General features: G+C 67.1%; 3 protein-coding genes across 3 annotated transcripts in view; 2 read left to right on the top strand and 1 right to left on the bottom strand.

Moving 5' to 3' along the window:
• Positions 1–703, bottom strand: part of CCDC65 (coiled-coil domain containing 65) — a 1,746-nt gene extending 1,043 nt beyond the window's left edge. Inside the window, exons 1-3 of the mRNA XM_052809409.1 lie at positions 584–703; positions 316–483; positions 67–244 (exon numbers count right to left, since the gene is read on the bottom strand). Coding sequence (XP_052665369.1) covers positions 67–244; positions 316–483; positions 584–703 — 466 coding nt within the window. The remainder of the gene's footprint in view (positions 1–66; positions 245–315; positions 484–583) is intronic.
• A 561-nt stretch (positions 704–1,264) lies between these two features.
• On the top strand, positions 1,265–3,863 carry RND1 (Rho family GTPase 1). Its single transcript, XM_052809971.1, is given in 7 exon segments — positions 1,265–1,444; positions 1,525–1,606; positions 2,820–2,929; positions 3,042–3,176; positions 3,263–3,334; positions 3,337–3,432; positions 3,434–3,863. Coding segments are annotated over 7 exon segments (699 nt in total). The 5' UTR covers positions 1,265–1,318; the 3' UTR covers positions 3,512–3,863.
• A 1,465-nt stretch (positions 3,864–5,328) lies between these two features.
• Positions 5,329–10,054, top strand: DDX23 (DEAD-box helicase 23). Its single transcript, XM_052809956.1, is given in 23 exon segments — positions 5,329–5,388; positions 5,390–5,521; positions 5,523–5,548; positions 5,684–5,782; positions 5,952–6,047; positions 6,162–6,228; positions 6,385–6,523; positions 6,645–6,778; positions 6,859–6,971; positions 7,075–7,105; positions 7,107–7,202; positions 7,204–7,220; positions 7,413–7,548; positions 7,550–7,609; positions 7,611–7,640; positions 7,800–7,945; positions 8,041–8,218; positions 8,310–8,531; positions 8,533–8,553; positions 8,724–8,875; positions 9,044–9,152; positions 9,302–9,476; positions 9,581–10,054. Coding segments are annotated over 23 exon segments (2,463 nt in total). The 3' UTR covers positions 9,805–10,054.
• Positions 10,055–10,282: the final 228 nt, after the last annotated feature.

Here is a 10,282-nt window from a genome sequence, read left to right on the forward strand (position 1 = left end):
CTCAGCACCAGGACAGGATAGCCAGCGGGTGCCACTGCTGTCCCTCTCCCCCTCTCAGCCTTAAACTCCCGTACCTCTCAGCCTCTAACTCCATCTTCAGGGCCTCCAGCTGGGCGCCATACCCCTCCTCCAGGCACGTCAGGCGGCAGTGCTGGAGCTGCAGCAGGCGGTCGATGTTGTACAGGTGGCTGCGCAGGGCCTGGGCGTGTTGCTCCTCCGCCTCCTCCAGGTCTGTGGCCAGGGACTGTGGAAGTTGCATGGGGGGATCACCGGTGGGCCCCGGTGCCACCCCCACCCCATCAGCCCCACGCTCACCTCGATGACGCTGTCCTTGCAGTCCATCACCCGCGCAAAGGTCTGGCTGAGGATCTCGATGTCCTGGCGCAGCTCCTTATCCTTGACCTCCCGCAACACCGTCCGCCACTGCGTCCTGAGCTTGTGGAGGTTCAGGGTGCTGCTGCGCTCCTCCTTGGCCAGCTTGTCCTGCACGGGGGCCGTGAGCGGTGAGGGACAGGAACAGGGGGCTGGGCGGCATGTGGCGTAATATGCTGCCAACGCCCCCCCCCCCGGCCCCCCCACGCACCTTCAGGAACCGGGCGAGCATCTCCCCCTTCGTCTTGGCCTCCTCCTCCTCGGCCAGCGCTTGGCTCTGCAGCAGCAGGAGCCCATCCTCCGCCGCCACGGAGCGACGCTTGTCCGACATGACGGCTGGGCCCGGGCACACGGGTGTGAGAAGTGGGGGGGATACTCAGGGTCCCGACCGCCGCCCCCCGCCCCCCCCAGGCCCTGTTCCCCCCTGCCCACCCCACCTCCTCCTCCTGGGGTCCCCCCCCCAAGGCCCCCCTCCACACTTTGGGGTACCCCCAGGCCCCATGGCTTCTACCCCTCGGTTCCCCGTCCCCGCACCACGGGGGGGTCCCGCCCCCCCCCATCCCGGTATCGGTCGCCCCCATCCCGGTATCGGTCGCCCCCCCCAGTACCCCCGGCCCAGCGGCCGGCGTCCCACCGGTCTCCCTAGCAACCACCACTTCCGGTTGGGGCGGGAGCAGGGTCCCCACTTCCTTCTGCAGGCAGACAGACGCCCCCTGGCCTGGAGGAGCGGCCTCGCAACCGAAAAGGCGGGCCCCGGCGGGTCCCCGCCTCTCCGCCATTGGCCGGCGTGTAGGGAGCCGCCGCGGCGATTGGCGGGTGGGCGCCGCCGTGGGCGGGGCTCGGCGTTGGCGGGGTATATAAGGACGCTGCGGCGGCGGGGCGCAGGGCCGGCGGGCGGGCGGGCGGCGAGGGGGGGGGGTGCGCGCTGTGCGCCTCCGCCGCCGCCATGCGGGAGCGGAGGCCGGTACCGGCCGCCCCGGCCCGCTGCAAGCTGGTGCTGGTGGGCGACGTGCAGTGCGGCAAGACAGCCATGCTGCAGGTGTTGGCCAAGGATTGCTATCCCGGAGGTGAGCTGGAGTACGGGACCGAGTTACCGGGAACCGGTCAGCGGGGACCGGGGAGCTGACGTTCTCGGTGCCGTTGCAGACGTACGTGCCCACCGTGTTTGAGAACTACACGGCGTGTCTGGTCAGCGAGGAGCAGCGGGTGGAGCTGAGCCTCTGGGACACCTCCGGTACCGGGGGGCGGGGGGGGGGAAGGTGCATGCATAGGGGTGGGGGGGGGTCCCTCCGGTACCGGGGGGTGCAGCGGGGCGAGGGCAGCCCTGGTCCCGGTGGGGGGGTGATGGGGAGATTTGCTGGGGGAAGGTGGTTTGGAGTTTCGGGGCGGTGGGGGGGTGGCAGGCCTGGGGTTTGGGGGGGCCCTGCGGGGGGGGGCTGCAGTGGAGGGAGCCCTGCAATGGGGCACGTTGGGGTCCCTGCAGTGGGGGGGGTGGCTTGGTGGCCGCAGTGGGGACACCTTGGGGGGGGGGGGGGGGCTGGCTCAGGGTGTGGGGATGGATCCCTGGGGCTGGGGGGGGGGGGCACAGGGGGACCTGGCTGCCTGGGAGTCCCTGGGGACTGGCCCTGCGGCGGGGGGGGGGCACACACACAGGGCTGAGCCTCCTTCCTGTAGGGGCACCCTGCACCCGTGTGAGCCCCCCAGATGTAGGGTTTGGGGTGCTGGGGCCCCCATGCCCTCTCTATGGGGCTGCCTGTGAATGGGGGGGGGGGGGGGTAATGGGGTATCCTGATATTGCCACCCTCGAAGGGGGGGGGGGGGGGCCGGGGGTAGCCCTGCCCTGGTGCTGCAGTGTCCCCCCCCGTCAGAGGGGGGGTCCCCGCCACCCGCGGTCCCCGCGTTGCTATGGCAATGCGCTGGCGCAGCCTCTTTGCTATTCCGCGCACGGAGCGTCTGGGCTGCAAAACCCCTCTGAGGCCCTTTGGGGTCGGGGGCGGGTGATGGGGGGGGGCACCCCGGCCACCCCCACACCCAGAGAGGCACCCCACTCCCCCCCGCACCCCCATGCACCATCTCTCCCCACAGTCCCCAGTGCAGTGCTGGTGGCCCCGGCTCCCCAGGGACCCTGTGAGGGTGGCAGCCCCCCCTGTGTCCCAGCTGCCCCCCCGACACCCCTGCCCACCGGCGGGGGCTCCCCAACATGGCGGGGGGGCGGCTGTTATATAAACACCGCGGGATCCATTTCCCGCTGCTTCGTTAGGGGCGATGGCGATGTTAATGGGTTGCGGGGAGCGGAGGGTGGCATTTTGGGGGGGGGGGGCTCTAGAGCTGTGTGCCCCCTACTCCAGGCAGAAAGGGGGCTGTGTCCCTTTGCAAGCGCCTCCTGACCGGGGGGCCTGAGTCCCTTGGGGGGGGGTGCTGTGCAATGACACCCCCTTTTCTCCTAGGCTCTCCCTACTATGACAACGTGCGTCCCCTTTGCTACAGCGACTCGGACGCTGTCCTGCTCTGCTTCGACATCAGCCGCCCCGAGACCCTGGACAGTGCGTCCAAGAAGGTGAGGGGTGGGGGAAGCCCCTCTGTGGGTGGGGGGGGGGGTGGTTTGGGGGTCCCCTCCCCCCCCCCCCACTGATGGCAGCTCCATGTCCCATCCCCCCCCAACCCTGCAGTGGAAGACAGAGATCCTGGACTATTGCCCCAACACACGGGTGCTGCTCATCGGCTGCAAGACAGACCTACGGACGGACCTGAGCACCCTGATGGAGCTCTCCCACCAGAAGCAGGCACCCATCTCCTATGAGCAGGTTGGGTTGGGGGGGGGGGGAGGTCCTATGGGGTGGGGGGTGGGTTTGGGGGTGTTGCACCGGCCTCACGAAGGGTTGGGTTGCAGGGCTGTGCGGCGGCCAGGCAGCTGGGAGCCGAGAGCTACCTGGAGTGCTCGGCCTTCACCTCGGAGAAGAGCGGTCCCACAGCATCTTCCGGACTGTGTCCGGCATCTGCCTCAGCAAAGCCCCCCCGCAGCCCCCTAAAAGCCCCCCCCGCAGCCTCTCCAAGCGACTCCCTGCATCTGCCCAGCCGCTCCGAGCTCATCTCTTCCACCTTCAAGAAGGAAAAAGCAAAAAGCTGCTCTGTCATGTGAAGGGGGGGACATGAATGCTTCCCCCCCTCAAAGCCCCTTGGCTCCCCTGAGTCCTCAGGATGGGGTGGGGGGGCTGGACAGGGCCCTGGAGTCCTGTTCCCCCCCCCCAAGGAGGATGGGGTGCCTGCTACCCTCCCATCACACCGCCTCTCCTGCCAGCCCCCCATCTTGGGGGGCAGCCCCCATGGAGCTGCCATAGGTGGGGGTTGAGGGGGGGGGCCCAGAAAGGGTTGCTGCCCAACCCTGGGTGTGGGGGGGCTTATCCATGGACTCATCCTGTTTCGTCACCCCCCCCCCACCCCATCCCTCATCTGCTGCTTGGCCCTAGGGACCCTCGTGGGGAGGGGGGTGCCGGGGCGGGGGGGGGGGGGGGGGTGTTTTATGGACTGTCTGGGGGAGGGGGGGTGGGGGGTGGTGTCTCTGTTCCATGGTCAGTGTTATTAAAAAGCTTATTTATTATCAGAAATATAACACTCACCCACGTGCAGCGGGTGCCTGGTCCTGTGTTTGGGGGGGGGAATCCTGTGTTTGGGGGGGGGGTTGGGTGTTATTGGGGTTCACCCTGGGGGTGGGGTCCCTCCTGTGTCACCGGTGCCAGTGGGGAAGGGTGACAGTGACACTGACGTGTGCCTGTGCCGTCACCCACGGGTGGTGATGCAGAGGCCAAAGTCCCTGGGGTGTGGGGGTGCTGTTGGGTGCCTCCCTGGGCACCCCATAAGGCCCCCCCCCCTTTTCTGCTGCCCCCAGCCCTTCCCTGGCTCTGCCTGGACCCCCCCCCCCAACTTGGGAGCAGGGGCTGGGGGGGGTGTGGGGCTATCGCACGACGCCGTGGGGGACGTGGGGATATGAGGAGGGGGGAGGAATCCTGCGTGGGGCTGGGGGGGGGGGGTCATTGCGGAGGTTTGGGGGTTCGCGGGGTCAGGGGCGCTGCGCGGCGGAGGGATCCGCGGGGCGCGGGGGTTGCTGGGAATTGTAGTTCCGGCGCGGAAGGGGGGGCGGCCTCGCTTTCCCGGCGTGCCCCCGCGGCCGCCCGGCGGACATGGCGGCGGGGCGGTGCTGAGGCCTGGGCCTGCGGGCGGCGGCGGTGAGAGCGGGCCCGGGGTTGGGGCGGGGTGGGCTCCTACGGCCGCTGGGCTCTCCCGCACGAAGGCACCGGGGACCCCCGTGGGTCCGAGGGGTTTGGAGGATCCCGCTGCCGCGTCACCGGGCTGCACCCGGGCACCCAGGGCAGGGCCTGGATTCCCGGTCCTCCGGGTCCTCCAGCCTTACCCGCTTCCACCGGGGGTTCCTCGGCGCCCCTCCTGGGTCTCCCAGCCCTCCACGGGTCCCCCTGCGCCCCCCGCTCCCTCCCGGGATCCCCCAGCCCTCCCCGGGTCCCCCTGAGCCCCCCCTGCACCCTCCCGGGGTCCCCCCAGCCCTTCCCGCTCCCTCCCCACCAGGTCTCCTGCACCACCACCACCCCCGGGTCCCCCAGCCCTCCCCGGGTTCCCCTCCGCCCCCCCCCCGGGTCCCCAGCCCTTCCCCCTCCCTCTCCAGGTCTCTTGCTTCCCCCACCCCGGGTCCCCCAGCCCTCCCGACTCCCTCCCGGGGTCCTCCAGACCTCCCCGGGTCCCCCCTGCGCCCCCCGCTCCCTCCCGGGTTCCCCCAGCCCTCCCCGGGTTCCCCTGAGCTCCCCCTGCACCCTCTCGGGGTCCCCCAGCCCTTCCCACTCCCTCTCCAGGTCTCTTGCTCCCCCCACCCTGCGTCCCCCAGACCTCCCGACTCCCTCCCGGGGTCCTCCCCCTGTTCCCCACTCTGTCTGACCCTCTTCACTGCAGATGGCTGGAGAACTGGCAGACAAGAAGGACCGGGACGCGTCCCCTGCCAAGGAGGAGAGGGAAGCGCTCCCGCTCCCCAGACAGGGACCGGGATCGCGACCGGGATCGCGACCGGGACCGCAAGGGTTCCCCCTCCAAGGACAGGAAGCGGCACCGGTCCCGGGACAGGAGACGAGGCAGCCGTTCACGGTCCCCGCTCCCGGTCCAAGTCGACAGAGAGGTGAGGGGTGTTACAGGGGACTCCCCAGCTTTTTAGGGAAAAGCGCTCTCACTCTTGTGTGTCCATAACGGCCCCGCAAAGGGGTGGGTGCGGGTGGTTGGCCTGGGGCCACGCTGTCACTGCCCTGTTCTGCAGGGATCGCCGGCACAAAGAACGGGACCGGGACCGGACCAAGAAGGACCGGGACCGGGAGAAGGATGGGCACCGGAGGGACAAGGACAGGAAGCGGTCGAGGTGAGTCCCCTCTCTTTTCAGGGTGTTTCTGCTCTCCCATAAGCACCCCAGGGCTGTTCTCTGTAAGAAGTGTTGTCCTGGGTGAGAGCAGGATTCTCTCGGTTGGTGGGGGACGGGGTGACCCTGGGGCTGCGTTCGGTGCCTGATTCCGCTTTGTTTTGCTGGGAAGCTTGTCCCCGAGCAGGGGCAAGGATTCAAAGTCCCGGAAGGAGAGGGACTCACGGAAAGCAGAGGAGGAGGAGGAGAATGCCCTGAAAAAGGAGAAGGTGAGGAGGGGGCAGAGGGGGCTTGGCTGGGAACAGCTCCCTGGGGGGATCACTCTGGTGAGGCAAAAGGTCCCCGTTGGGGGCTGCTAACAGTCCCGACCCCACAACTGCAGGGCCCAGCCCCTGTCCTTGGAGGAGCTGCTGGCTAAGAAGAAGGCTGAAGAGGAGGCAGAAGCCAAGGTAGGAGCAGAAGCCTTCTGTCTATGTTGGGGCTCTCCCATACCATGCCTGCAGTACAGGATGGATGTTTGAGGGGGGAGTCCTGTCCTGCGGCAGCCCCCGCAGCGAGGGGGTCGCGGCCAGGCCCGGTGCGAGCCTTCTCCTCTTCTGTCCCAGCCCAAGTTCCTGTCCAAGGCGGAGCGGGAGGCCGAGGCCTTGCGGCGGCGGCAGCAAGAGGTGGAGGAGCGACAGCGGCTGCTGGAGGAGGAGAGGAAGAAGAGGAAGCAGTTCCAGGAGATGGGGAGGAAGATGCTGGGTAAGGTGTTGTCCCCACTGTGGTCTGCCTGGCTGCGAGGTGCTGGGGCAGGACCCCCTAGAGGCTCCCCAGCCCTGGAAGGGGTGTTGCTTGGCTCTGAGATCCTTCCCCTGCTCCCCAGAAGACCCCCAGGAGCGTGAGCGCAGGGAGCGCCGCGAGCGTATGGAGCGGGAGACCAATGGCACAGAGGATGAGGAGGGCAGGCAGAAGATCCGGGAGGAGAAAGACAAGAGCAAAGAGCTCCATGCCATCAAGGTAGCGCTGGGGGCCGGGCTGGTGTGGTGAGGGGCCAGGGGGCCCGGGTTCCTTCCCCACTGATCCTCCTCCACCCACAGGAGCGTTACCTAGGAGGAGTGAAGAAGCGGAGACGCACGCGGCACCTGAATGACCGCAAGTTCGTCTTCGAGTGGGATGCGTCAGAAGACACATCCATTGATTACAACCCCCTGTGAGTGATGGGGTGCACCTGGGGCTGGGGGTGCCTCTGGGGGTGCCCCTGGGGGTGCGGGGGCAGCCCCAGCCCTATCCTTGACGCTCCCATCCCACTCTAGGTACAAGGAGCGGCACCAAGTGCAGCTGCTGGGGCCGGGGCTTCATCGCGGGGATCGATCTGAAGCAGCAGAAGCGGGAACAGTCGCGCTTCTACGGCGACCTGATGGAGAAGAGGCGGACGCTGGAGGGAGAAGGAGCAGGAGGAGTGAGCGTGCTTGGGGGGAGCTGAGAGGGTGCTGAGGGGTGCCCAGGGTACTGGTCGGCTCTGCTTGGCTGGGCTGCAGAGCTTGGGGGCTGGCTTTGGGCTGCAGTATGTCCTTTGGATGGGTGGCAGGACGATTCAGCCTCCCCAGAGGCACAGGGTGAGCCCTGTCCCCCTCCTTGCCCCCCACCCCAGGGCCCGGCTGCGGAAGCTGCGGAAGAAGGAGGCCAAGCAGCGCTGGGATGACCGGCACTGGTCCCAGAAGAAGCTGGACGAGATGACAGACAGGGACTGGCGCATCTTCCGTGAGGACTACAGCATCACCACCAAGGGGGGGCAAGATCCCCAACCCTATCCGCTCTTGGAAGGACTCTTCCCTGCCCCCCCACATCCCTGGAGGTCATCGACAAGTGTGGCTACAAGGTGGGCACGGGGAGGGGGGGCCGCTGACAGCCCTCTGGAGTGCTGATGCAGGGGAAAAGGGTTGGTTTTTTGGGGTCAGGGTTGGTTTTTTGGGGGTCAGGTGTTTGGGGGGGCGAGGAAGGGAAGTTCTGCTCCCAAACCTGCTGCTCCCCTCCGCAGGAGCCCACCCCCATCCAGCGCCAGGCGATCCCCATCGGCCTGCAGAACCGCGACATCATCGGCGTGGCCGAAACCGGCAGTGGCAAAACCGCGGCTTTCCTCATCCCGTTGCTGGTGTGGATCACCACCCTGCCCAAGATCGATCGGTAGGTGGGACGGGGCAGGGCGGCAGGGTGACGCTGCGGCGGTGGGGGGGACCATGGCACCGTGGGTGACGTGGTCGTGCCTTGCCACACCGCAGGATTGAGGAGTCGGACCAGGGTCCCTACGCCATCATTCTGGCACCCACGCGAGAGCTGGCCCAGCAGATTGAGGAGGAAACTATCAAGTTTGGGAAGCCTCTGGGCATCCGCACGGTGGCCGTGATTGGAGGCATCTCCCGTGAGGACCAAGGCTTCCGCCTTCGCATGGGCTGTGAGGTGAGCGTTAGTCCCTGGGGAGGGCAGTAGGGGGACCTGGGGGGAGCAGTTTAGCCCCAGGCTGTGGACAACAACTCTTCTGACCTCCCAGATCGTCATCGCCACGCCAGGGCGTCTTATTGACGTGCTGGAGAACCGGTACCTGGTATTGAGCCGCTGCACCTATGTGGTGCTGGACGAGGCAGATCGCATGATTGACATGGGTTTCGAGCCTGACGTGCAGAAGATCCTGGAGCACATGCCCGTCACCAACCAAAAACCCGACACCGACGAGGCCGAGGACCCCGAGAAGATGTTGGCTAACTTTGAGTCGGGGGAAGCACAAGTACAGACAGGTGGGTGCAGGCAGGAGACCCAGGGTGGTGGTGTGGGTGCTTCCATGGGGCTGAGCACAGTCCACGGACTGGAGAGGGGATGACCTGGGGCTTCGGAGAACGAGCCAAGGGAGCGGCAGCCGTGTTCCTTGCTCAGGGAGGACATTGCCCACTGCCCTGGTTTTTTGCAGACCGTCATGTTCACGGCCACCATGCCACCAGCGGTGGAGCGTCTGGCCCGCAGCTACCTCCGTCGTCCGGCCGTGGTCTACATCGGCTCTGCTGGCAAACCTCACGAGCGGGTGGAGCAGAAGGTCTTCCTCATGTCGGAGTCGGAGAAGAGGTGTGGAGGGGGCCGCTGGGGCGGGGTGGAACGGGGAGGCTGAGTCTTGGGGGATGGTCTGGGGCATTTGAGGGTGAGGGAGCTCTGGGAGGGGGACTCTGGAGAACAGAGGGGCTCCTGTGATGCACCTCAGCCTCCCCTTGCCCAACTGTCCTCCTCCCCCCACAGGAAGAAGCTGTTAGCCATCCTGGAGCAGGGCTTCGACCCACCCATCATCATCTTTGTCAACCAGAAGAAGGGCTGCGATGTGCTGGCGAAGTCCCTGGAGAAGATGGGGGTGAGTCTGGGCTGGGTTGGAGCCCCTCAACTTTGGCTGTGGCGGGTGGGGGTCGTCCCAAGCCCCTGCACCCCCATCCCCACGTGGGGACCCTGCAACATGGCTCTGGGCACCGCTGGACCCCGGCTAACCCCCACTTTGTTCCGCAGTACAACGCCTGCACCCTGCACGGCGGCAAAGGCCAGGAGCAGCGGGAGTTTGCTCTCTCCAACCTGAAAGCCGGGGCCAAGGACATCCTGGTGGCCACCGACGTGGCTGGACGCGGTATCGACATCCACGACGTCTCCATGGTTGTCAATTACGACATGGCCAAGAACATCGAGGGTGAGTCGGGGCCCGTCCGAGGGTCTACGGGATGCGGCAGGGGCTGCCTGGCCTCAGCGCTGCCTGTGCCGAGGCCCTGCCTGACCCCACCGCCCCCCCTGCAGATTACATCCACCGCATCGGGCGGACGGGCCGAGCGGGGAAGAGCGGCGTAGCCATCACCTTCCTCACCAAGGAGGACTCCACTGTCTTCTACGACCTGAAGCAGGCCATCCTGGAGAGCCCGGTGTCCTCCTGCCCGCCCGAGCTGGCCAACCACCCCGACGCCCAGCACAAGCCCGGTACCATCCTCACCAAGAAGCGGCGGGAGGAAACCATCTTTGCCTGAGTCCCTGGGGCCGGTGTCCCCCTCTTGGTCACCCCTTTGGGGACGATGGGACCAACGGGGCTGGGGGCTGCCAGGACTTTTTCTGGCCGCTCTTTTTGCAGACCCCCAGACCCCTGTGCAGCCAGGACTGCCAACAGCAGAGTCTGGGGCTGGGACTGTCCCAAAACGTCCCCCCTGTTCTCCCAGTGCCCCTCCCTGCCTTCCCCACAGACCGGTGGAGCTGCCAGAGGCTGTTTGGGGACAGATTCCTCCCTGCCCACCTGCTACTGGGACCGGGCTGGTGCTGGGCTTCACGTGCTGGTTTTTAGGCAGTGCTGTCCCAGGAGCTGTGTTCACTTCATCCCTTTTTTAGCTGAAACTCCAGGCTGCAGGAATAAACCTGCAGCTGCATTGCCGGACGTTGCCTCCTCGCCTTCTCCCTGCCTGCGGCGCCGCCAGCCCCTGGGTGCATTCTCCCAGCACCCTCCAGCGCTCCCAG

The sequence above is a fragment of the Harpia harpyja genome, chromosome 15 (assembly GCF_026419915.1).
Source record: "Harpia harpyja isolate bHarHar1 chromosome 15, bHarHar1 primary haplotype, whole genome shotgun sequence".
NCBI classification, from domain to species: Eukaryota; Metazoa; Chordata; class Aves; order Accipitriformes; family Accipitridae; genus Harpia; species Harpia harpyja.